This window comes from Globicephala melas, chromosome 13 (assembly GCF_963455315.2).
Source record: "Globicephala melas chromosome 13, mGloMel1.2, whole genome shotgun sequence".
NCBI lineage: Eukaryota > Metazoa > Chordata > Mammalia > Artiodactyla > Delphinidae > Globicephala > Globicephala melas.
Window position 1 is genome coordinate 13,724,162 of NC_083326.1, and position 24,706 is coordinate 13,748,867.

The window sequence follows — 24,706 nt, forward strand, 5'->3', positions numbered from 1 at the left end:
CCTGCCAGATCCTGTCTACAGGGCGGGGTGGGGGTGGGGGTGCTGCCCTCTGGCCGCACTGCCGGAGGGGCCAGGCTGAGAATGTGGTTTGTGGGTCACACCATGTGCCCCTGGGGAAGGACCCAGGACCCACGGGGTTCATCCTTTTTTCTCCCCTAGAATCGCCCATCTGAATATCGTTTTCCCTGCTGTTATGTCTTGTACTGGTGTCTTGCTTAATTAATTGGTCATTTAACTCCAATTTTCTCTTTCCAACTCTGTGAGTTTGCTTGGGCTGCTGTATTGAAATAGGGCAGACAGCATGGTTTCAACAACAGAAATTTATTCCTCGTAGTTCTGGAGGCTAGAAGCACGTGGTCTTTCCTCTGTGTGTGGGTGCCTGGAGTCTCTTCACGTCCAGATTTCCTCTTAAAAGGACACCATAGACATATATACACTACCAAACGTAAGGTAGATAGCTAGTGGGAAGCAGCTGCATAGCACAGGGAGATCAGCTCGGTGCTTTGTGACCGCCTGGAGGGGTGGGATAGGGAGGGTGGGAGGGAGGGAGAAGCAAGAGGGAGGAGATATGGGAACATATGTATATGTATAACTGATTCACTTTGTTATAAAACAGAAACTAACATACCATTGTAAAGCAATTATACTCCAATAAAGATGTTAAAAAAAAAAAAAAGGACGCCAGTGAGACTGAAGAAGGGCCCACCCCTCAAGGCCTCATTTTGACTTAATCACCTCTTTAAAGGCCTTATCTCCAAATAGAGTCACATCCTGAGGGGCAGAGAGTTAGGGCTTCAACCTGTGGATTTGGGGGCGGGGGTAGAGGAGGAGGAACACACTCAATTCAGCCCGTAACACTGACGTAATTTTATGCTTTTTGTGACAGTAGGCCAGTGTGCAGCAGCTTGTTAGATCTTTCTTAGAAGAAAGGTGAATCCGTGTTTTGGGTATTCGAAGATCTCATCATCTGATTGATTGCTTTAAGAGGTTGCTAAGAGTTTAAATGTCCCTTGACCGGATGACAACACTGCTGATGGTCTCGCACATACAAGGAGACTGACATTTATCCTGAGTGAAACCATGCAGGTGCTTCCTGAGAAACCTCCGTCCAGCTGTATCATTACATAAATGGGAAGGGGCAGAAGAGGAGCATTTGCACAGGGAAGGGATGACACTAAAAGGGTTACTTGAAGACAGGGTGTACCCCTAAGCATTAACCCAAGGTGGAGGGGCACGGACCATGGAGTTTTCTGGGTCTAAGTCATTACGTTTCCTAAAGAGGTCACGTGTGGGGCTCTGAAAATCTGAATGGTGGTGTCGAAGGGGCAGGTTCCTTAGGTGATGTGACATGAGGTGGGACTAGAGCAGGGCTCCTCAGAGAGGCCCACACCTGGGCTGCACTTTGCTGGGAGGGAAGTTAAAGCCACTGTCCTTTTCCCTGTCACCTGGCAGTGGCAAGTTACCCTTGGTGGCAGCCAGCACTTCCGCATACTCTTCAGAACTGCCCATTCCCTTGAGTTTTCCAGCTAATGTCACCTTTAATGTTTAGTTATTCGCCTAAACAAGACGTCTTGCGTTTAAGGAATTAATGCCACTCGGTGAGACTTTTTTTTGGAGGGGTAAGGCGTTTTACCTTCCTGGGGCATTTTTAAATTCTGCGGATTCATCCAGAGTCATAGTAGTTTGACATTACCTTGAGATTCTTCAGCCGGTAATTCAACTCTAACATAGTTGACCTAGTTGACTTCTCTCTGGAAGGATTTTGTTCAAACTCAGGGTTGTGAACTTTTGTTTAGAAGCAAGTCTTAATGGGCCTGATAGGTTTTCTTAAAGGAGAAGTTACTTTGGGGAAAAAAATCAAGAAAATGAATGGCTTTAAAGTGTATGAACATTATGAAAGTAATGACTTTTGTTTTCTCGAAGGAAAAAGAAGTGGGCATCTGTGAAATGTTTCTCTTAAATTGTAGAGTGAGAAATGAAGCTTTACTGGGGATGGTCATTTATTTCTATGCAGTTTACCTGGGTAAGGCTCTTTCTGATGCTGAATATTGAGTACAAATGTTAAATCATTTTGGGGAAGAAAGATGAGTTTTCTTTTAGGTTTTGTAATGCTTCTTTATTTGCCTGTTAAAAGGATTTGATGAAGATTTAAATATAAGTAGCTGAATTACATAGCATTCTGTGTGAAGGGATGGTGCCTTTTAATTGTGGAATCAACGCATCCATTTACCTGTTATTTGCCCTACTGGCCTGTGCCACCTTCCTTTATGTTTCTGATAAATTTTAACACATTTGAAATCTTTGTTCCTAGTGCTTAGAAGGAGAACATTGAGAGCACCAGTTACTCGGGCTGACAAAATGCATTTTAGACTTCAGATGGTTAGATTGCTTTGAGTATTTACTTACGGAGGGGTGGGAGTGAGGGTGCACGGACAGCTCCTTTTCTGAGGCGGGCACAAGGCATTCATTCTTCAGGTGTAACCGGCGACTTACGAGCTGGCCGTCATTGCCTGGTGCCCGGAGCTGGCAGGCACCAAGGCCAAGAGCACTGTTTTCCATACGGGGGGACCTTGGTTCAGTGGGGGTGGGAGTCGGAGGGACTCCCTGTCTACTGTGACCTTGCCCCGTCCCTTCCTCTCTCCTCTCCTTCCCTCAAGTAAGGTACTGTAAATCCCCGCCTCCTCCAGCAGCAGAAGGACTCTGAACTTGAACTCTGTTAGGGAGCGCAGGCCCCGCCTCAAACAGGCAGAGAGTTTGGAATCTCATCTCCTTTTTAAAAGCCTCTCCAGGGGTTTTCATAACTTTCCTGAGGGTCATTTTCTGGTGACTAACGACGTTGGTTCTGGGGAGCCCTTCCTTTGCCAAAGGTGCATCCCTCATGTGCTCTCCTAAAATGATTCTGAAAATGATGCCTGTCTGTACACACCGTCGGGACCCGGGCTGTGGGAAAGGAACTGCTCCTTCTGCCCCAGAGAAAACACAGGAGGGGAGAAACCCTTTTGAGAACTGCTCTGCAGGTTTCCGTCCTCCTGGCCCACCTGTTCTCTTCCTGTTTCTTTCTCCGCAGAGTTTGTCCAGGCTCCATTGTTTTTGCCCATATATTTTGGTGGTTTTTTTTGCATTATGGTTTGTTGCAGGAGGTCAGGGGTGAGTTGTGGTAATTCAAAATGTAAATTTCTGGCGCGTGGTAGGTGCCCAATGAGGGTCACTAAATATGAAGGTTTCTGTGTGTGAAAATACAGAAATCACCATAGCGTGGTCATTTACGGGATGGTTGTGAAAGGGAAGGCTGTAGACTGGTGACGGGACTCAGTTGTGTGTGTGTGTGTGTGTAGGTGGGGGGGCTGCCTGCGCTAGGCTGATGAGTATTTTGAGTCGTATTGGACACATAGGGTCAAGTGTTAATAGTAATGGAGTTGACTCTGGGATTAGAGAGCAGAGAGGGTGGAATGGGGGTCCATGGTCACAAGAGCGCCCTAGACTGATGGTGACCAGGGCTGCCTGCGTGTTGATGCCTCAGCACAGGAAGAGAATGAGATTCTTCGGGGGGGGGGAGGTCGATTTAAATATATATGGTGAAGTTGAGTATCAAATCATCTATACCATAGGATAGAAAGAATCGGCAAGATTGGGTAAACGTGGGATGACATAAAAAGAAACTGTTGGCATAAAGCGCTTCTACCTCCTCGTGAAAACAGTTTAATTTCTCATTTTGAAAGTAAAATAAATACTCTTTGGAGAAATAAAGAAAAGATAAACAGAGCAACTCAGGCGTGATGGAGAATTACACTCAGAGTGAAACAGTCACTTTTTCTGCCATGCCAGAGGAACCGTTGGAAATGATTTGGTGTCTGTTCTCTCCCACAGAGTGATTCTTGGTAAGAGTCACTGGGAAGCTTCACGGCATCGGGACAGAGGGAGGAGGTGAGCGCTGAGGATCTGTTCACTCTTGGGTTAGATCCCAGCTCCTCTTCTCGGCATTGCTGGCTCAGAGAGAGACACAGGGCTGGGATGCGGGAGGAGGGCTTAGGGTTGCAGGTGCAGGTCTGGGGTCCCTGCATTGAGAAATTTTGTTGGCGCTTCTCACACGTTTCTGTCCAAGTTTTCCCTGGGAGAGGGGACTAAGCTTGTCCCCGCAAATGGGAGATCTTAAAAACGGGTGCAAATTGCCCATTTTGCTGCATGATGCTTTAATATAATATTCTTCCGCAAACTTTATTGCACTTTAGGATCACCTGGGAGCTTGTAAACACAGATTGCTGGAGCCCAGCCCCAGAGATTCTGGTTCTGGGGTGTTGGGTGGGGCCTGAGAACCAGCATTTCCACCAAGGTGCCAGGTGATGCTGTTGCTGATAGTTGGGGGTCCACACTCTGAGAACCACTGTCCTATTCATCAAGACGTCCAGAAAAATTGGTACTCCAAGAAGATGCTCCCTGCCGGCCCTGTGGGTTCCTGGCACCGCTTCCTGCATAGACTCTTGCAGGGAAGTAGCAGCAGTCCAGTGTGGGAAATGCACAAATTCCATGGTTGTGAACGGCCACTTGAAGGGTGGGTGGCTGATGCTCTCTGCATCCTCAGGGTTTTGGGGAGAGGAGAGGTGGTTAGAGAGGAGAGGTGGTTAGAGAGGAGAGGTGGTTAGAGAGGAGAGGTGGTCCAGGCTGTGGAAGGGATCTGGCTCAAAGGCCCCTCTGAGTGGACCGGTTATATATCATGAGCTTTATCATCTTCTGGATGGATGGTTGGTTCCTGTCTTTCTACAGTCTCTCACTTGATAATAATGTTAAAAACTTTAAAATCACCCTTATAAACATAACAGGCTCTTTATAGATGGTCCTGAAGGACAGCAGAGGCCTTGTGAAAGGTATAAAATGTGTCGCTGCAGGGGAGGAGATCGCACTTGGAAGTGGGAAGAGGTTGACGTGGTGTCCCCTAGGCTGGCATGTTGGTAGATTCAAAGGAGAAGCAAGTTGGTAAAACTTTGTGAAATATTGACCATCAAAACCAAGTGCAGGGCTTCCCTGGTGGCACAGTGGTTGAGAGTCCGCCTGCCGATGCAGGGGACGCGGGTTCGTGCCCCGGTCCGGGAAGATCCCACATGCCGCGGAGCGGCTGGGCCCGTGAGCCATGGCCGCTGAGCCAGCGCGTCCGGAGCCTGTGCTCCGCAACGGGAGAGGCCACAACAGTGAGAGGCCCGCGTACCGCAAAAAAAACAAAAAACAAACAAACAAAAAAATATAGAAAGAAATAGCATCGGGTAGAAATTGATCAATAAAATGAATGCAGTATTCAATAGAAAACTCTTAGGAAGTAAGAAATGGACATGAGGGCTTCCCTGGTGGCGCAGTGGTTGAGAGTCTGCCTGCCGATGCAGGGGACGCGGGTTCGTGCCCCGGTCCGGGAGGATCCCACATGCCGCGGAGCGGCTGGGCCCGTGAGCCATGGCCGCTGAGCCTGCGCGTCCGGAGCCTGTGCTCCGCAACGGGAGAGGCCACAGCAGTGAGAGGCCCGTGTACCGCAAAAAAAAAAAAAAAAAAAAAAGAAATGGACATGAGACGTGGGCCTTAAAAAAGGCCCTAAGTCCAAGAAAAAAGTTCCCTAAAATGAAAACACTGTACACAGGTGGCCCTCACCTCGCCCGATTCTGTGGTAGCTAAACTCAGTTCTGTGCAGAGCGAAGCCTGCCTGTGAACTCTGTTTCAGAGAGCAAGGACTGGGGGGCGCAGAGGAGGATAGGGGATTGTGTGCTGTAACCACAAGGGGCCTAACTAGGTGATGATCACAGCTCTAACTCTGAATACCCGCTGAGTCCCAGCCCCCATCCAGAACCGGGAAGCTGCAAACAGTTTGCCAAATGTTCAGAAGCTGCTGCCAGTGCAACACCCAAATATTATTCATGATACCCAGTTATCCATCACATATTGATGAGGGCCTCCTGTGTTTCAGATGCTGTTCAGATACAGGGAGATGTGTGTGTGTACATTTGTAGGTAGAAAAAACAATGAAAGCAGTTTTGAAGGGATTACTTCCTTTTGGAATTTCTCCCCTCCTATATTATGTGAAATCCATATTAGGACCGTTCAAAAGTAATCAAACGTCATAAAATATTACTGTGAAAGGAATAAATATTTTAAAATGTATTTCACATGGTCTTTCAGAGAACTCGCTCCGTAACACTATCTAGCCTCCTGCAGCTGTCTGAAAAAAATTTCCTGAACCCTCTTGTTTTCTTTTTCCTCCGAAATCGTTCTTTTGGAAGTAACACATTTGTAATTTTAGTTCTGGTGTTACTTCACTATACCTCTCTTTGGAAGCAGCACACACCCACGTAGTAGATGAGATTATTTTGTAGTTTGAAAAAGGGCTAGAAAACTTGATTTTGATAGTTAAAAAAAAAAAATGTCAAAGCACTGATTTTAAAATTATCTTACATAGTTTTAGGAAGAAACTGGAAAAAAATAATTTAGCACAATTCTGATGAATTAGGAAATAGAATTTTTGAGTCACTATCTCATTAATGAGTTGCTGATATGAGTTATGTCTTTGTAATAAAGTGGCATTGCTGGGTAATGAGGCTCAGCTGAAATATGAAATCTGATAACACACATTTGCACATTTTAAGGAAGTACAGCTATTAGAAACAGTGGTTCTGCCTGACATGAGATTATTACAGCCAGTATGCTTGTCTCCTTTTCAACGTGAAGCCAGTGACCCTGAAGGTTTTGCCTCAGGTGTCCAGATACCTGGTAGATAAGTTACAGGTGAGCATCACTCACGGTGTACTGCTGGCTTTCAGCCACAGATGATGGTAGAAGGGGAGTCAGGAGGGAGGGATGGGTTCGAAGTAAGGGTTGCTATCTGGGCCTCTGGTCCCATTATCCTTGTCCCCCCGCCCCCCCCAGGATCCGCTGTCCTGTTGTTGACGCCTGCAGCTCTCCTAGGTTTGTGGCACCGGGTGCCGTGGCTTCTTGAAGTTCTGATGGGCCAGCTCCGTTCTGTTGGCAGCTTCTCCCTGGGTGGGATTGATCTTGACTCTCCCCTTGCAGCTGAGGCTTGTGCTCCTCCGTGGTGTTTGAGTTTAGCTCTTCCCGCAGCATTCAAGCTAACTTCAGCCACTCCTTGAATCAGTGACCTCCTGCCCTCTTACCTAGTGCTTCCCTTGTGTTAACTCTTGAAATGATTCTAAGACCAGCCCATTGTAGAAGTGTTGCCATTCTTCATAAAGGGATTTTAAACATCACATATAGAGCCAATCAGCCACGGTAAATCCTTTATCGAATAAGAACAACAACAAACAAACCAAAAAGAATACTGTTTACAAATGCTCTTAGTTCATTTCTAAATTATTTCATTCGTGATGTTTTGAAACTGGCTGAGAGTCAGGAAGCATCCTGATTTATGAATAGTCTTGTGTTTCAGTGTGTGGTGGATGGGGGTTGTGATTCTTACTCCTTTGTTTTGTCTTAGAGAAGTTACACGTATCCATTCTGCTGGCGGGGTGTGATCTCGCATAAATTTCAGACGAGTTCTTCATCCCCGCCCCCCATGTGCCTGTCTTCTAAAATCGCGGCATCTCAGAGTTGGGAAGGGGCGCCAGGGACCATTTGCTTCATTTTCTTCCTCCCTGGTGATACTTCTGGCAGGTGCTGATCTTTTCTCTCTCTCTGGGGCTAACCGGCCATCTCTCTGCCTCGGGAGGCCACCTGCTCCGTGTTTGACCAGGGTTGACAGCTGGAAGTTCCTTCCCTCAGGGAGGCGCATCTGCCTTCCTGCAGCTTTCACTCCTGGGGTTGGGGTTTGTCCTCCGCGGCCTCATAAGAGAAGATGACTTGGTTTCTGCCAACCCACCCACTTCCTGCAGAAAGAATCTGCTCTTAGAAATGCGTTTAACCCGTTTTTCTTTTTTTTTTTTAGTCTTCCAGTGATGTTTGTTTATTAACTATCCTGGCTACTTAAAAACAATATTTTTGAGTTGTTAATACATGTAAATGGTTTTAATTAAAAGCATAAAAAAGGCCATACAGTGATATATGTGTGTGCTTGTCTTCCTCTCTCATACCTGTCCCTAACCAACTAATTTCTGTCCTCAGCATCAGCCAGTGGTACCAGTTTCTGATGTCCTTGCAAAGTTTACTTTATGACACACAAACACCTAATCCGTGTGTATCCACATACACACGCGTCCGTCCATCTCCTTTTTATGTAAAGGATGGCGTTAACCCCACATCTCCACCTAGCTGTTTCATGTGACAGTACATCTTGGATTTTCAAATCTGTCCGTAGAGAACATCCTCATTCTTATGGTTGCTTAGTGTTCTGTTATATAGATTTTGTCCTATTTACTTAAAAAATCAAAGCAAAACGACCACCTCCCTCCCAAGTCATGCCTCTTGGGTTTGCACATAATGCTGGTCCAGGGCACCAGTGTGATGACGTTCCCTGCTCTGGACTGGGAATAATTACACTGTCACAGAGTTGAGTCATATTGCACCAAAGATGAAATAAAACCCCAAGAATTCCACCCCCCCCCCGCTTTTGATGCTCTCCCATTCTGTTTCTTCCATCCCTCGGCATTGACTCAGGCAGCTAAGCACACACAGCGCTCACCACTATAAAACTCCATCCTGTGAGCTTTGGCCCGTCACCCATTCTGATGAAATCTTGTTGGATTCCGATCCAGTTATCTGACATTTTATCTGGTTGTGTGTATCAACTACAAATTGGTTTAGCCTGCCGTCAATAACCCCCTCCAGATTTTCCTGGCGCACAGCGTGGCCCAGGATAGAGCTAATCATGGAGCTCCACGACATGAGCCCCGTGACAGAACCCCCGGAGGACCCCTGGAGTTTTCTAATGATTAGGCTTTGGATAAGAGTGAGCAGCTGGGTGCAGCTAAGCCCCACCTCACTTTAGCATCACTTCACCTTCACATCATCATCTTGTCTAGAAGAATACAGTGTGTTTTGGTTGTAAGCTGGCCAGGGTCCACGTCCACTAGTATGCAACATGCCCTTGAACTTTTCACCTTCTCAGAAAAGGGAATAAGTGTGCATGTCTTTTATTCTTAGCAAACCTTTGCTGGAGATCTTTCTTTTCTAAATGTTCATAACACATTTAGTGATTCACTCTAGAACATTGCTTTGGATGAATATCATTTATTCATTCCCCCTGAAACATGGGGTGCCCACCTCTTTGCTAGAGTCTAGGAGAACAGTCCTGAGCAAGGGGAGTGGTTGCCTTGTGTGTCTCTGGCGTTGGGCGGCTGCCCATGGACCATTCTTCTTGTCAGTTCCTGAGATCTGTCTAGCCTCTGCCCTCCGAGAGCTTCGTCTTTGGCCACGATAGCTAATTAAAAAAGCCAGTGACCAAAAAGGGTGAGAGGAGAGATACAGGGTCCTATGGGAGCTTATGGCAGGAGAACTTAACGAATCTAGGAGCCCTGGAAAGACATTTTCAGAAAACGTGATACTTAAACTGACACCTAAAGACAAGTAAGGAAGAGATCTGAGCAAAAACAGCCAATTGGTGGTGCTGGTGGAGGGATGAACTGCCACAAGCCCCGTCCGTATAATTTACAATGTGATTCGTAACTTCTTTCAACGCTGGGACCTTTGCCCATCTCTTGATATTTGTCTGTAATTTCTCTGAGATGACTGGCAATTTCTCTCAGCCATGGGGAATTCACCTGGGGAATGTCTTCTTGGGGACCCTTGGGAGTCCCTGCCTCCTGAAACTCAGACCTCTTCCAGTTCCTTCTGGCCAAACTACACACTCCCCCCAGAAACCTAGATTTCACTTTATTGCGAGAGGTCAGAGTTATGACTGCCATGAAAAATACAGAATTTTAGGGACTTCCTTGGCGGTCCAGTGGTTAGGACTCTGCACTCTCACTGCCGAGGGCCCGGGTTCGATCCCTGGTTGGGGAACTAAAATCCTGCAAGTGACATGGCCAAAGAAAATAAAATAAAAATCTATGTAATTTTAGATTTGGAGCTATGATTTTTGGCTTTCAACAAAGTGCAGCTGTTTATTATCATTTTTAGAACTAGAAACACAAGATCATTCTTGTCTTAGCCATCTCAAAGGAATTTAAAAATGTTTCCTGTCTTATGATTAGGTTTGGAACAAAAAGACCATTGATAAATGGATTCTTTGAAGACCTTTTACATGGAGTTTCACCAACTCCTACGGTACGAAGAGAATTTTGAATTAGTGGGGGAGAGTGACGATGTCCTGGAAAGTGGGACTCTTGCCAGCGCAGCCGTCTCGTGGACGTCGTTCACTGGTACCCTCCCTGCCCCTCCCCATCGTCACTGAATTGCTGTGGATTCTTGGCCTTTAAGGATTTAACGTTTCTAACTGAGAGCCAGTCTAAAAACCCGTCCATACGTGGAAGAATCTGCATGCTTGCCGAGGCGTATGTTTGAGTCATGTTAGGTGTGAGGCCTGTGGAAATGCAGGTGCCACTTAGCCTGTGACTGACCTTGGCCTTCACCCATTGCTAACTCCTCAGCCTCCCGCTGACCCCTAAGCCCACCTGCTCCTCCATCGCTTCTTCAGGGATGCATTTCCAGGTGAAAGGATATAGAATAGTGATAACTGCAAAGGACTCGTGGTGACCGCTGGGAATGCCATGGTTCTGTTCTAATTGAGAGTCAGAAACAGAGACATCCAGTGCTGTCACCAAAAGAAAGAAATGTAATGCCAGCACTTTTCAGGCCAAACAGTCAACACAGTATTTGGTCGGAGGGGTGGGAAGGAGAGTATGAGACAGACCTGCGTGGTTCGGGGCAAGCCATGCAGAACTGGCATGAGAAGTGACAGAAATTGTATGGGTGCTCGAATGTGATTCTCGTGGAATTTGTCTTCTGTGACAGCCTTGCTTTTCCGGAGCAGGTGGACGTGGTCGCAGCCAGTCTGCCCAGATAGAACTGTTCCATCCCATGCGCTTGCGGTATTCTCCTGCGGGTCATCCTGTGGGCCTGGTCTGGCTTCCCTCTGGGTAGTTTTCTAGGTCATCGGCCACCCCCACTCCTTCAGCTGTGTTCAGTTCCACCAGCCCTTTGCCTCTATTGTCCAGGAGGTCCATAGTTCTCTTAAAGGGGCCAAAAATCCCTGTTGGAATTTTACCTCTTTTCTTTCCTCCTGAATGCTTTTTCTGTGAATATTTTGCAGGACTTAGCAACCTTGTTAGGATACTGGCCTCATCAGCGAAAACTCCCAGATCTTTATCACACTCGCTATGAAGTCACTATCTCTGCAATTCTCCTATGTATAGAACGATTTTGTAAATGTCTAGACGCAGGGAGGCCATGCTGTACTACATAGTATTGGCTTTATTAGTCTTCTCAGCTCTTAATCTGTAGGTACATAATTTGCATACTGGTCTTTAATCTTTGAGAAGAAATCTTGATCCTAGAACATGTGATTACCATAACACCTGTCTCATTTCCAGATAGCTGTGTTCCATAGTTTAACTCTTCTGCAGTGTTCTAAGTTATGATTGGGGTCCTTTCTTCCCTCCTGCCCTTCTTTCCAATCTTCCCTCTCACGAGACATAATTCAAATCCTGCTACCTTCCTGCATTGAGTTGGTGCCCTTAGAGCAGCACCGTCCAATAGAACTTTCTGTGATTATGGAAATGTTCTCTGTGTTGTCCAGTGTAGTAGCCATTAGGCATATGAGGCTGTTGAATTTTAATTGATTTTAATTAAATTTAAATAGCTTCTTGTAGGTAGTGGCTACCATATTGGACCTTGCAACCATGGGGTTTAGTTGAGAAAATAAGACTTACCTAACAAGAAAAAAAAAAGGACGACAGTGATTTATGACTTAAGTACCAGAATAAACGGTCAGTCTGAAGGCAGGCTCAGAGGCAGGGCCTCCCACACTGGGGGTCCACTTCTGACCTCTGGACTGAGCTCTGGTTTCTGACCCCTGACAGCCTCTTGGAGATCTCTACCTGCACGCTGGGAAGATAACCCCAGATCGAGAAACCCAAGTGCTTTTATTTGCCTGAGCCTCAGACCCCGCTCTTCTTCCCTTGTTTTCTGTCATCTGACTGCATCTTCCCCCACTAGCACCGAAACTGGAAACCTGACTTGATGCCGTCTCCTTGCCTTACAAAGCCAGTCTGTCGCCAATCCGTGCTGCTCCCCCAGCAATAGCTTTGGAACCAGTCCCCTGTCCTCCATCCAGGGCCACTGTGCTGCTCACCTGTCAGACAGTGTAGCAGCCCATGTCATTGCTTTCCCTGTCCTTCTCTCTGGACCCACCTCCCTTCATTCTGTCCTCTGCTTGTCACCTGGCGAACCTGTCCCTCACCTGCTAACCGTGTTTGCCTTGCACAGCACAGAGGATGAAACCAGGCCGGGACAACTCTTCCCTTCCCCCATAGCCCTGCTCACTAACCTTCTTTCCATCTGGAGGGGCCCTCATGCTTCTCTCTTTGTCTGAAAGGATGCTTTTCCTTCTCCTCATTCTTACTCATCTGGGGCTTTACTCAGCCTTCTAGTCTACTTCCCTCTCCCTACCCGTCACACGAACACTAATTTCTTCCTCCTCTGAGTTCCCGCAGAATACCATCCATTGCTTTTATTAAACTTACCATGTCATCTTGTAATTACATGTGTATGTTGTTCTCCTGATAAATAGGCAGTGAATTTCTGTGGGTGTGAACTGTCTTATTGATTCCTTATTCCTTGTACTTTTTTCACGACAGAGTAAGCACTTTTGGTTGAATAACCACATGGACCTGAGCAGACCATGGGGCGTGAATAGGTGCTGTCTGGGCAGGTGCAGAGGGGAGGGCAGTTAGGTCCCCATGAAGAGCACAGGTAGGTTGGGGATAGAGCAGGTTGTGGTGACCCTTCAGGGAGGAGTTTTAATTGGGTCCATTTGTCCATGGGGCGGTCCCACTGGAGCAAGGAGAACAGACATTTTAGAAAGATTGGGCTAGTGAGGCGGCAGGTGAATTAGGACGAGAGAAGCTGCCACACATCAACGGCAAGGACATAGAGCAGGGCACATAACAGGCATCCGGTAACTATTAGAAGAAGGAACAGTTGAGGCTATGTTAGTTGGTTGACGGACCATCCCGCTGTTAGTGATAACTCAGATTGAGGCTGCCGAATGAAGAAAACTGGGTGAATTTAAATGAGTGTTGTTCTTTTGTTTTTTTGTGGTACGCGGGCCTCTCACTGTTGTGGCCTCTCCCGTTGCGGAGCACAGGCTCCGGACGCGCAGGCTCAGCGGCCATGGCTCACGGGGCCCAGCCGCTCCACGGCATGTGGGATCTTCCCGGACCGGGGCATGAACCCGTGTCCCCTGCATCGGGAGGCGGACGCTCAACCACTGCGCCACCAGGGAAGCCCTGAGTGTTGGTTTTGAAAGACAAATGTAAGTTTCACAGTGACACTCATGTTATCACCATTCTTTCTGGATTTTTTTTTTTTAATGTCATACTTACAATCATGTATCTGAAATTTTCTGGAGTTGTCCCAGTTTCAGATTTTGACTGTACTAACAGGGCATGGGGGTTCCATACTACTTAAAGTAATGTAGCCAATGCGCTTATATTGAGCAAGTCAACCAAATTCTGTTAATCCTGCCTTAAAAATGCCACTGCTTGTTACGTGCTAGAAAATACAGGCAGTGGTCTTTCTTCTCACTGGTGTTTTTTCCTTGTATTGAAACATTGTCCTGATGCATAGGAAAATCTCAATTTAGCAAAGAGAGAAATCAGGCTCCCATTAATTATTGCATGGGATTCTCCACGTGCGTTAGTTCTTTATTGCCGTGTAACAGATTATCCCTAAACTCAGCAGCTTAAAACAACAAGCGTGTGTTACCTCACAGTTTCTGTGCGTCAAGAGATCAAAGATGGCTTAGCTGGGTGGCTCTGATTCATGCCTTGGTGGCACATAGCATGCAAAGATCTGTCATGAGGTTGAAGTATGATGTCAGCCAGGAATGCTGTCATCAGAAGGCTTAATTGAGGCTGGAGGACCCACTTCCAAGACGGTTCACTCACATGGCTGTTGGCAGGAGGCCTCAGTTCCTCACTACATGGACCTTTCTTCTCATCGGGCTGCCTGAGCGTCCTCACAACATGGCAGCATCTGGTTCCAGCCAGAGTGAGTGATCTGAGAGGGGGAGTGAGACACAATGCTTTGCTTTTTATGACCCAGTCTTCAAAGTTACACACCGTCACTTCCTCCACAGTCTGTTAGAAGTCACCAAATCCACCCCCAGCAAGGGAGAGAAATTAAGCCCTGCCTCTTGAAGAACAGAATTTCAAGAATTCATGGACCTATTTTAAAGCCACACAACATCATTTCTGAAAGTCCGTCACCTTGTGCATTAAAATTGACTCTGCTCTGGAGGGCCATCCTTTCACTTCTTCCCGTTTGTTAACTTTTCCATTTGACATTAAGAATGGCTGTAATCTAGTAGAGGTTAAGAAATTTAGGTTGCACAGAATCCTATATTTCTGTAGCTTTTTCCGGAACTGATATCCTTGGGACTTCCACTAGTTTCAGATGTTGTGTGTTGGTCGGACAGTGGTGAACAGCTACTGTGGATGGTCCCGTAGGTGCGGGCTGTTTGCTGTCGTTGGTGTTATCTGAGGTTCAGCTGGATGTGTAGGCTTGGTATTGGGCTGCGCTCATTTTCCATCCTCTATCTTTGTTCTCCCCACACGTATCTCACACCTCTGTTTCACCCCTGTATTATAGGCATATTTCAGGTACGTGTGTACTAACCTCTGCAGCTGACTGTAAGGCCCCGAGGGGCAGAGAAGAATGCATCTTGTTCAGTTTTGAGCTCCTCCTTTCTGCTAGCAAAAATTCCTTGAACATAAATCACTCAACACATTTTTTTGGTTGACTGTGTCATAAGGTCAAAGTGGAGAACACAGAGAGAGAGAGAGAGAGAGAGAGAAGTTACCAGCAGTGTAAGGTTGGGAAACCCCTCAAGAGAGTGAAGAGGGGAAAAGGTTTAGGGGGCAGGAATTGGGGTAGAAAAGGCAGAAAGAAGATAAAGAGGACAGGATATAACAAGAGTTGGAGATGACAGGAACGTGGGGTGATTTGGGGAAGATGGGTCGATGTAGGAAACTTCAAAAAATGTATGGCCCAGGATCTTGTCTCCTAGTTAGGGCGAGAGCCAGGTAGGAATGGGGAGATTAACAGTATCTCTTGGGTAGCAGGCACTATGTGGACACTTCCCATATGTTGTTTTATTTTTTAAAGCAACTAAAATTAGTTGACTTATATAGAACTTAAGATATTTCAGTGGTACAAAAAATATCAATTATCTCTCTTAATCTAGAGAGTGGTTACTGCAAGTGTCATGGGTAATAACTAGAACTATAAATATACTGTAGAATTGGGAAGGTAAAGACATAAATTAATTTAGGGGAGAATAATCAAGATGTAAGTCCCTGGCTTAGGACTTCCTCATCCACAGGGACAGCTGGTGTGTGTGTGACACATGGGGTCACAGTGGATCCCTATGGAGTAACAACACTAGTTCCCAGCCCAGATATCAACTTTCTTTTTTCGGGGTGGGGGGAATCTGCCGTTGTTAAGAATAGGGAATCAAATATCAATATAAAAGTTATCTTCTCAAGGCAGATTCACAGGAGACAGGGTAAATTCTAGTGCCTGTGTTGAGTTGCCCTTGAGATTTATTTTACCACAGGAACGATTTTGACAGGTTATGTATTTAATAGGTTTTGTGGGTGGGCATGGGAATCTGGTAACCACTTACACACAGTTTATATGAGCGGGCTGCCGAGTTGCAAACAGCTGACTTACAAAATGAGCCTTCAGAATACCACCCGGCGTACGGACTTCCTCTGTGCCACTCACTTATGGTTTGAGCACCTTATCTTGTTTAATGTCTTGATGAAGAATTAGAAAATTAAGTGGGAAAGAAAAATACCTGTCAAGTGCAGAGAATCCTCCCTGTGACACAATAACAATGCAGGGCAGTTGATGAATAGAATGGGAGGAGCCCCTCAAAGTCATGGGAAAGCCTGTGGTTATCTGGCCTCGCCTCTTCTCTGCCTTGCTTTCTCTGCCTCATACAGTCCATTGCCAAATAATATTTTCACTGTCATAAGCCACCTTAGTTAAATATTTAATTCTACAGAGTCATAGCCAGGGACCAAAATGTCATGCGTAGATTTTATGAAAGTAATAAAACGCTTCAGAGAGTACAGTTGCTCGGCGTGGGGCCCGTTGCATCTGATAAATGAGTCACATGCCTGGTCATGTGTTTCCTCACAGAGTGACGATGGCTGCTTATCTGTGTGCAGCCTTGTTATTTGGAGGAAACAAAGATAAGAAGTTTTTGCTGTATGTCTGAAACCCACGTGTAAAAAACTATTTTTATAGAGTAGCCTTCTCTTTCCTGCTCTCCTGCCCCTAAATATTGGAGCAAAGTGAAATTTCCTGCAACAGCTGCTTGTAAATAGTAAGCGCTCATTAAAGGCCCTCTCTACCTTTTATCTCCCAGCCGTTGCCTCCGAATTACGTAAGAGGACCCTTTTCACATCCTCCAAATAGACAGCTCTATACCTTTGTGAGTTGGCTAAAATACAACATGTAGCTGTGTTTTCTTATGACAAAAGGTTTATTCATTTTAGAAATACGGAAGCCTGTTTGCCTAAGCCTGTGATTTTAAATTTTTCCTTTTTTTCTTACGTATTTCCTGAAGTTTCTACAAAAATGTAGTTTCCAAACAAAAATATTTAATGTTTCAAAAGGAAAATAACGCAAATATGCAGAAAGATGTTATCCGTTATCCAGAGGTAATCACTATTACCATCATCCTTTCTGGGGCTTTTCCTGTACATATATGTAATTGATATTTATTTATTTTTAAAATCTTTATTAGAGTATAATGGCTTTACAATGGTGTGTTAGTTTCTGCTCTATAACAAAGTGAATCAGTTATACATATACATATGTTCCCATATCTTCCCTCTTGCGTCTCCCTCCCTCCCACCCTCCCTATCCCACCCCTCCAGGCGGTCACAAAGCACCGAGCTGATCTATTTTAAAATGAGACTGTATGGTATGCGAGGGCAGGCTAACTGCTAAAGCAACCTTCAGTTTTCAGTGGGAATAAACTGTACCAGTCTGTTTCCGCTTCACTGTCTGGGAAGGGGCAGTAGGTGGTGGTGGACAGGGCAGGGTGAGGCAGGGATGCTCTATTCCACTCCCCTCCTTTCATGGAGTTCCCCCTTCTTGGCCTTCAGGATTTTCTCCATTGAGCGGGGGGAACAGGGAAGAGAATGGAGGTGGGTGAGTGGGGGGACCTTGTCTGGAAAATGTGTCCATCATTTTTGTCCACATCTCATTGGCCAGAAGTTGGTCACATGACTGCAATTCAGGCTGGGAAACGTAGTCTAGTTGCAGGTCCGAGTCAAAAAGGGAAACCGTCTGTTGAACCGCGAGCTGCTCTCTAACTCAGTTGTGTAAACCGTTTTGAAACTTTCAAAAGAAACCAAATCGTTTATTTCGAACATGCTTTTGTGTGCAAAATCTGGTTCCCTCTCCATCTCTACCCTATGTGAAGCCCCACCGTCTCCTGCCAGATCTTCTTATAATTGGTCTTCCTGCTTCTGTTCTTGTTCCCCTGTAGTCGCTGACCCCCAACAACTGAAGAGGTCTTTTAAAAACTGAAGTGAAATTTTATCACTCTCCTGCTTGAAACTTTCCAAAGATGGTTGCATTAATGCCCACCCTCTAATGAGGCTGGCGTCTCGGCTCTCTGACCCCACCGGCCATACTGCCCTCCCTCCCTCTGCTGACCCTCTGGCCTCTCCTCTTGGACTTGCCCTCTGCAGGCGGTGGGACTTGCCAGCATCCCTGAGTGAAACTCCCCCCACCCCATCACCCGTCAGCTTCAGTGTCACCTCTCCAACCACCAGTCATAGATAGCCTCCCCTCTCGCTCTACTTAGTTACTTCTATTTAACTGTCATGTTGTTGTCAAGGCACTCAACCACCGTCAGAAATCATCTGGCTTGTTTGTATATGCTTGTATTCCATCTTTCTGTTTTCTAGATTGTGGGTTCCTTGAGGCGGGAGGAACTCCATCTTGCTCCCATCTGTGCCCCCAGATAATGAGTCCTGCACGCGGTGGCTACTTAGTACATACTTGTGGGATGAATGAAGGTCTTGACAGATTCTCACGTTTTTTTTTTTTCCCCAAGGACCTCTGCTTCATTTTCTTTTAATTTTAAAATTTTATTTTTTTTATACAAGTTCTTATTAGTCACCAATTTTATACACATCAGTGTATACATGTCAGTCCCAATCGCCCAATTCAGCACACACACCCCCCACCCCCACACGGTTTTCCCCCCTTGGTGTCCTTACGTTTGTTCTCTACATCTGTGTCTCAGCTTCTGCCCTGCAAACAGGTTCATCTGTACCATTTTTCTAGGTTCCACATACATGCGTTAATATACGATATTTGTTTTTCTCTTTCTGACTTACTTCACTCTGTATGGCAGTCTCTAGATCCATCCACGTCTCAACAAATGACTCAATTTCGTTCCTTTTTATGGCTGAGTAATATTCCGCTGTATATATATATCACATCTTCTTTATCCATTCATCTGTCAATGGACACTTAGGTTGCTTCCATGTGCTGGCTATTGTAAATAGAGCTGCAGTGAATATTGGGGTGCATGTGTCTTTTTGAATTATGGTTTTCTGTGGGTTTATGCCCAGGAGTGGGATTGCTGGATCATATGGTAATTCTATTTTTAGTTTTTTAAAGAACCTCCATACTGTTCTCCATAGTGGCTGTGTCAATTTACATTCCCACCGACAGTGCAGGAGGGTTCCCTTTTCTCCACACCCTCTCCAGCATTTGTTGTTTGTAGATTTTCTGATGATGCCCATGCTAACTGGTGTGAGGTGATAGCTCATTGTAGTTTTGATTTGCATTTCTCTAATAATTAGTGATGTTGAGTATCTTTTCATGTGCTTCTTGGCCATCTGTATGTCTTCTTTGGAGAAATGTCTGTTTAGGTCTTCTGCCCATTTTTGGATTGCCTTGTTTGTTTCTTTAATATTGAGCTGCATGAGCTGTTTATATATTTTAGAGATTAATCCTTTGTCCGTTGACTCATTTGCAAATATTTTCTCCCATTCTGAGGGTTATCTTTTCGTCTTGTTTATGGTTTCTCACGTATTTTTAATGACAGTGTTATAGCCCATTGCACGGAATTGCTGTGAATATTTAACTGTCTACTTTTGTGGCTTTTTATTTAATTAATTAATTAATTAATTTGGCTGCATTGGGTCTTCGTTGCTGAGCACAGGCTTTCTCTAGTTGCGGCGAGTGGGGGCTGCTCTTCCTTGCGGTGCGCGGACTTCTCACTGCGGTGGCTTCTCTTGTTGCAGAGCATGGGCTCTAGGCACGTGGGTTTCAGTAACTGTGGCTCACGGGCTCTAGAGCACAGGCTCAGTAGTTGTGGTGCATGGGCTCAGTTGCTCCGTGGCATGTGGGATCTTCCTGGCCCAGGGCTTGAACCCATGTCCCCTGCATTGGCAGGCAGATTCTTAACCACTGCACCACCAGGGAAGCCCCTACATTTTTAAATTAAAAAAATGTTTTGATGACTCCATTTAGCTAGTTTTGGGGGAATTTTATGGATTTTTTTATTTTATTTTTATTTTCTTAGGATTGATTCCTAGGTGAGAATTTGTTTACTGAATGGGTGTATGTACAAAATATTAAGGTGTTCAGACCCTCCTGGTTTGTTTCCCCATGTAGGTGAGGGATCTGGTATAGCACACTCTCAATAATACTGCAAGGTGGGCTGGGAGGGGTAGGGGGTGGGAGTTTTGTCTGTCTTCATTGCTGTATCCCTAGATCTTAGAACAGATGTTCATGTTTACTAAATGAATAAATCAGTTTCCATAAAAAATTCTAGGTATCCCTTCATTTAAATTTATTTTTATTCATTTATTTGTATAAATGTTCCCTGATTTTTAAAATGTATGCTTTTGCAGAGTGGGTCTGTCCAATGTAAGAACATTCGCCCAACGTTAAACCTAAGGGGCCTGTGTGTTAGCTGGGCTCACCCTATTCCTTAGAATCCAGACAAGGTTCCTCTGAGCCCCCTCTGGAGTTGGTGGTAAGTCCAGGATTCTGCCCAGGATTTCCGAGAATCCCAAGGGCTGTGAGACAGAGACCATTTCTAACCAGAATTCTTGTCTTCTTCTCTGTGACTTGTGACTGACTGTAGTTTGGCTTTCATCACACCATCCCTTCTTTATTGCTCCCACATCAGTCACAAGTGCAAGACTAGGTGTGTTGCTCTGAGTTGGTCATTGGAAGAGTTACTGCTTTGTAGACCCTCCATCCTCCTCCGCAAAGGTCCTTTCACCCTTCTGTCGCCAGATCGCACATCTGCTTCAGCCAGCATCAAGGACGGGCCTGGAGACGTAGCGCTTTCCTTTAACAGTATCCACCCTCTGGGGGTTGCAGCCGTTGTCCCCCTTCTGCACAGTGGTGTCTGGGAGAATTGCTGATTTGCAATATTTGTCATTGGTGAGAGGGGCAGAGAGTTGGGATGGGGGAGGCAGGGAGACAGAAAAATTAAGTTCCTCTCCAGCTGTTCCTTTTCCTCATTTCTTCTTCTGAATGATTCCTTATTCCCCCAAGTAAAGTCTTAACCTCTTCGCCTTGCTGATGAGGATTTCATTTTAACTCATGGTTCTCAGTTGGTATGCTACGGGCACTAGTGGATCATAAGCTCTTCTCAGGTGTACTAGGAACTGCCACAGGCGTGTTGCCGAATTTTGATCCACGTGTAAAAATACTTCAACTGTGGCGTTCCTTGAGCTGAGTAGGCCTTAGGAGCTGTCAAATGATGGCTGTGGGGTGCAGCCTGCTATGAGAAACAGAAAAGAGCCTTAGCCTAGATAACGTGCCAAGAAAGAATCCCTGGTGATGGGTGGTGAGCTGAGTGTGTAAGAGAAAGGGGAGGGCACTCAGCACCTTCTTAAGGGACCAAGGGAAGAGCATGTAACCCTGGGAGCTTTGGTAAACCATGTAGTAGGGTCCTGCTTTAGGTCCTGTTTAGTGGGGTCTCTGGCTTGGCTCAATCCTTTCATGAAGGTTGCCAAACATATTAAATCCTGCCAGACTTCAATGCAGGCCTCCTTTGAAAGGGAATTATAAACACACACGTGTTGGTGTCCCTTGCTGTGTTTGCATGTGGGCAGCCTTGTGTCGGGGGTGGATGGTTGGAAGGGTGAAGGATCCTGGGAAGTAAAGGTTCTCAAACATGGGTTCCGATTGCCTGTATGTGTGCGTGATCTGGGCGGCTCATCGATAAGGTTCAGCACCCTTTTCACTCCATGTTTTATTTCACCCTGCCTTCATCTCCTTTGACAGGACATAACGTACAGATCATTTAGGGTTTCTTTCCCTCACCTGTGTCTTGACTAAACACATCGGGTAGATGAATCTCCTATTACTTCTCTCTTGCCCCTCAGCACTTGGGTCCCCAAGGGCTCCATCCCTAGCCATTTTTTCTTCTCACTCGTCTTGGATCACTTCTCGCAGATCTTGAACTCTACCTACCACCTGTCAGCTCTACACTGGTAACTCCCAAGTCTCTAGCCCAGACTAGATCTCTCTCCCATTTATCTGTTTAGTCATCTCTTTTTTTTCCCACCTGGTTGTTTCACAGGGCACCTTGAATTCAACCGAATCCTCTGTTTCAATTTATGTTAAGACGTAGTGGCCCAAACTGGAACTCTGAGAGTTATCCTGGACTTCTTCTGCCTGCCCTTCCCCCTAAGCCATCTCATCTCTCCTGAATGTCTTAGCCCTTAGACTAGACTTCTCGTGGCATGGTACCATCACAGGGTCCTGTGCTATCGTCTGCCCATCACTCTCAGTAGACTGTCAGCATATCCATGTCTATATTTCACGTCCAAGCTCAATGCCCATAGGAGCTGCTTAGAAAATATTGGAATGAATAAATAAGCAGGTGGATGGGATGAATGAATGAATGTTTTCTGAGGTGTTTTGGGGTGACTTCCGTTTAGGATGATGCTTTTTATTTCTTTTTACTGGAATGAGACATTATTTTTGTTTGCCAGCACCAACATTTTGAAACCGTAATTTTGAGGAAATATTTTACCATGTGAAATTCCTCTCTCAGGCCACACACACAAATATATTAACTTCAAAGGAGGAATTATTTATGAAATTTATGGTATGTTATTGCACTTGGTCATTTATCTAGGTGGTTTCGTGTGTGCGGTTGTGTTCTTGGTACAGCTGGGAAATATTTACTGTCTGTGGCAGGAATCATTGATCTGCATGACCTAGTTTGAATTAAACTTGAGCTTCATTAACTTGGATGCTCTAAATGTCTAGGGTTGTAGGATTTCAGAGCTGGAATGTTGCTTTTTGAACTTCAGCGTAAGGAAGGATCGCCTATGCGTAAAGAGTAATCATTGACTTTGCATGTTGGCTGAGAGAACGATCGATTCAAAGTCCATTTTGTAAACTACTTTTTTTCCCTCTCCAACAGGGAGAGTCCCGTATCCTCAGAGTGAAGGTTGTTTCTGGAATTGATCTCGCCAAAAAGGACATCTTCGGAGCCAGGTATGTTTGCTTTGTTATCTGGTAGGCTTCTGAAGAGAGTTTAAGCAAGCGCTTTTCAAGTTCAGATGCATCAGAATGACCCGGCGGGGGCGGGGGCGGGGGCGGGGCGGTGCTTCTTAAAGCAGAGATTGCTGGGCCCTGCCTCCCGAGTTTCTGATGGAGTAGGTGATGCTCACGCTGCAGCTGGTTCAGGGACCACGTTCTTGCAGGGGTGTAGACCTTGTGCAACAGAGGCAGTTAGCGGGCTTGGCCTTCCTACAGGTTGATTTCATGAGGAAATTCGATTCAGATGTTTCTGTTTTTCTGCAGTAGAAAAATAAGTTTAAGAGCATGTCTGTGTTCATTTTAATATATTCCTGTTTTTTGTTTTTTTTTTTTAAAAAAACAACCCTAGCTGAGGGAAACAAAGTATTGTTTTGTTCCTGGGAGAACTGGATATTTTTTGGCATGTGTAATTTTGGAATTAAGAGACTTGGTGATTTCTGTGGCATTTACGGAAGCACTCACAGCCTCATCATTCTGGCTGTTTTAGTTAGCTTTTTTATTTTGCGTGTAGCACCTGGTATCCCTGTATCTTTCAGTCAGCCCTACTGGCTCTTGACAGTGTGTTGCCTTAAGTTGCTGGACTGGTAGCAGAGTGAGGATTAGAGCTACTTGGAACTAGGATTTGAACCAGATTTCGGAGAAGAAAGCCCTTTTGAACTTTTGACCTAAAGGATATATTAGAGATGATGTAGTCCAACTTCCCTGTCGAATGGAAACAGGAAAGGTTACTATTTAAATCCAGTCACTTATGAGGCCCCCGGTCCCTGCTCAGCGCTCTCTTCCAGTTGGGTACCTGATGGGGTTGAACCAGAGGGCCGTGCTGGCCGCTAGAGTCACCACATTGGAACACGGGGTCATCCCGTGAGTCTCCGGGACCATTGCCCGTAGTGACGCTCGGGTTCAGGGCCTCAGCCTGACACTGGAGACCCTGAGTGATGAGGCCTCGTTCTGTCCAGCTAACCTCATCCTCCCAACACCGCGCAGAAGCCCTTGTCTGCCGTTGGTCGGCACACCTCTTTTATATTCTGTCCTGTTACCATGCCCATTTTGAGTTTTGTCTAGCAAAGAAATCAGTAAGCTACTAATGTGATTTGCGTTAACGAGCAAAAATAAATCCAGGCATATCTCACTTTGTTGCGCTTCCCAGTACTGTTTCTTAACAAATGGAGGGTTTGTGGCAATCCTGTGTCGTCAAACGACGGTTGACATTTTTTAGCAAGAGAGTATTTCTAAGTTAAGGTATTTACACTTTTAAAAAAAGACATAATGCTATTGCATATCTAATAGACTACAGTATAGTGTAAACATAACTTATGCACTGGGAACCCAAAATTCGTGTGACTCGTTTTATGATGATATTCGATTTATCGCGGGGCTCTGGAACTGAGCCTGTGGTATCTCCGAGGTCTGTCTGTAAATAAGTAAAATTGATGGACGTTCCAATATCAGGGAAATATTTTTTTAAATTTCTGATGCTTACGTGTGCCCCAGATGACTAACTGAGGGTTAGCTTTCTGAGTTGTGTCACTGGGAAACCGCATGCTTTGGGGCACTGCCATCAGCCTGAGCTGCAGGTGATGGGGTGGGGAGGGGCAGGGGAGGCACATCCCACCTGCAGGCTCTCTCTCATTTGACTGTGAAGCCACCCTGAGCGGTTTACCACGCGCCTGCGCTAATGCTGTAGCATTTCACTTGCCTCTTACTAAATTAGACGTTTATTGGAGACAGAGACATCTTACTTTTTAGCATCTTTCTTCTACTGCTTAACACACAGAGCACCACGAACAGGACTGGGTCAGTTGGTTTTTAAATTTCAATGTTTGCATGCTGGCCAGTAGACTGTGCTCTTATGTCAGAAATGCCTGTTGCTCTCACTGGCTCTTTGCATCAAATGTTAAGAGTTTGGAAGGAAGAAGTTGGATTTGGAATATTACAGTCACGTTTCCTTCGATTCATTTTTGGTTTGTTTTGTCCAAAACTTCATAAAAAAAAATGAAATTGATTCAGATTG

At 45.6% G+C, this 24,706-nt stretch overlaps 1 protein-coding gene across 2 annotated transcripts in view; it reads left to right on the plus strand.

The window, feature by feature from the left end:
- The window catches only part of NEDD4L (NEDD4 like E3 ubiquitin protein ligase), a 341,009-nt gene that overhangs the window by 87,411 nt on the left and 228,892 nt on the right, over positions 1-24,706 (plus strand). For both annotated transcript variants that reach the window (XM_030868038.3, XM_030868041.3), the window contains exon 2: positions 22,577-22,650. In XM_030868038.3, coding sequence (XP_030723898.1) covers positions 22,577-22,650 — 74 coding nt within the window. The remainder of the gene's footprint in view (positions 1-22,576; positions 22,651-24,706) is intronic.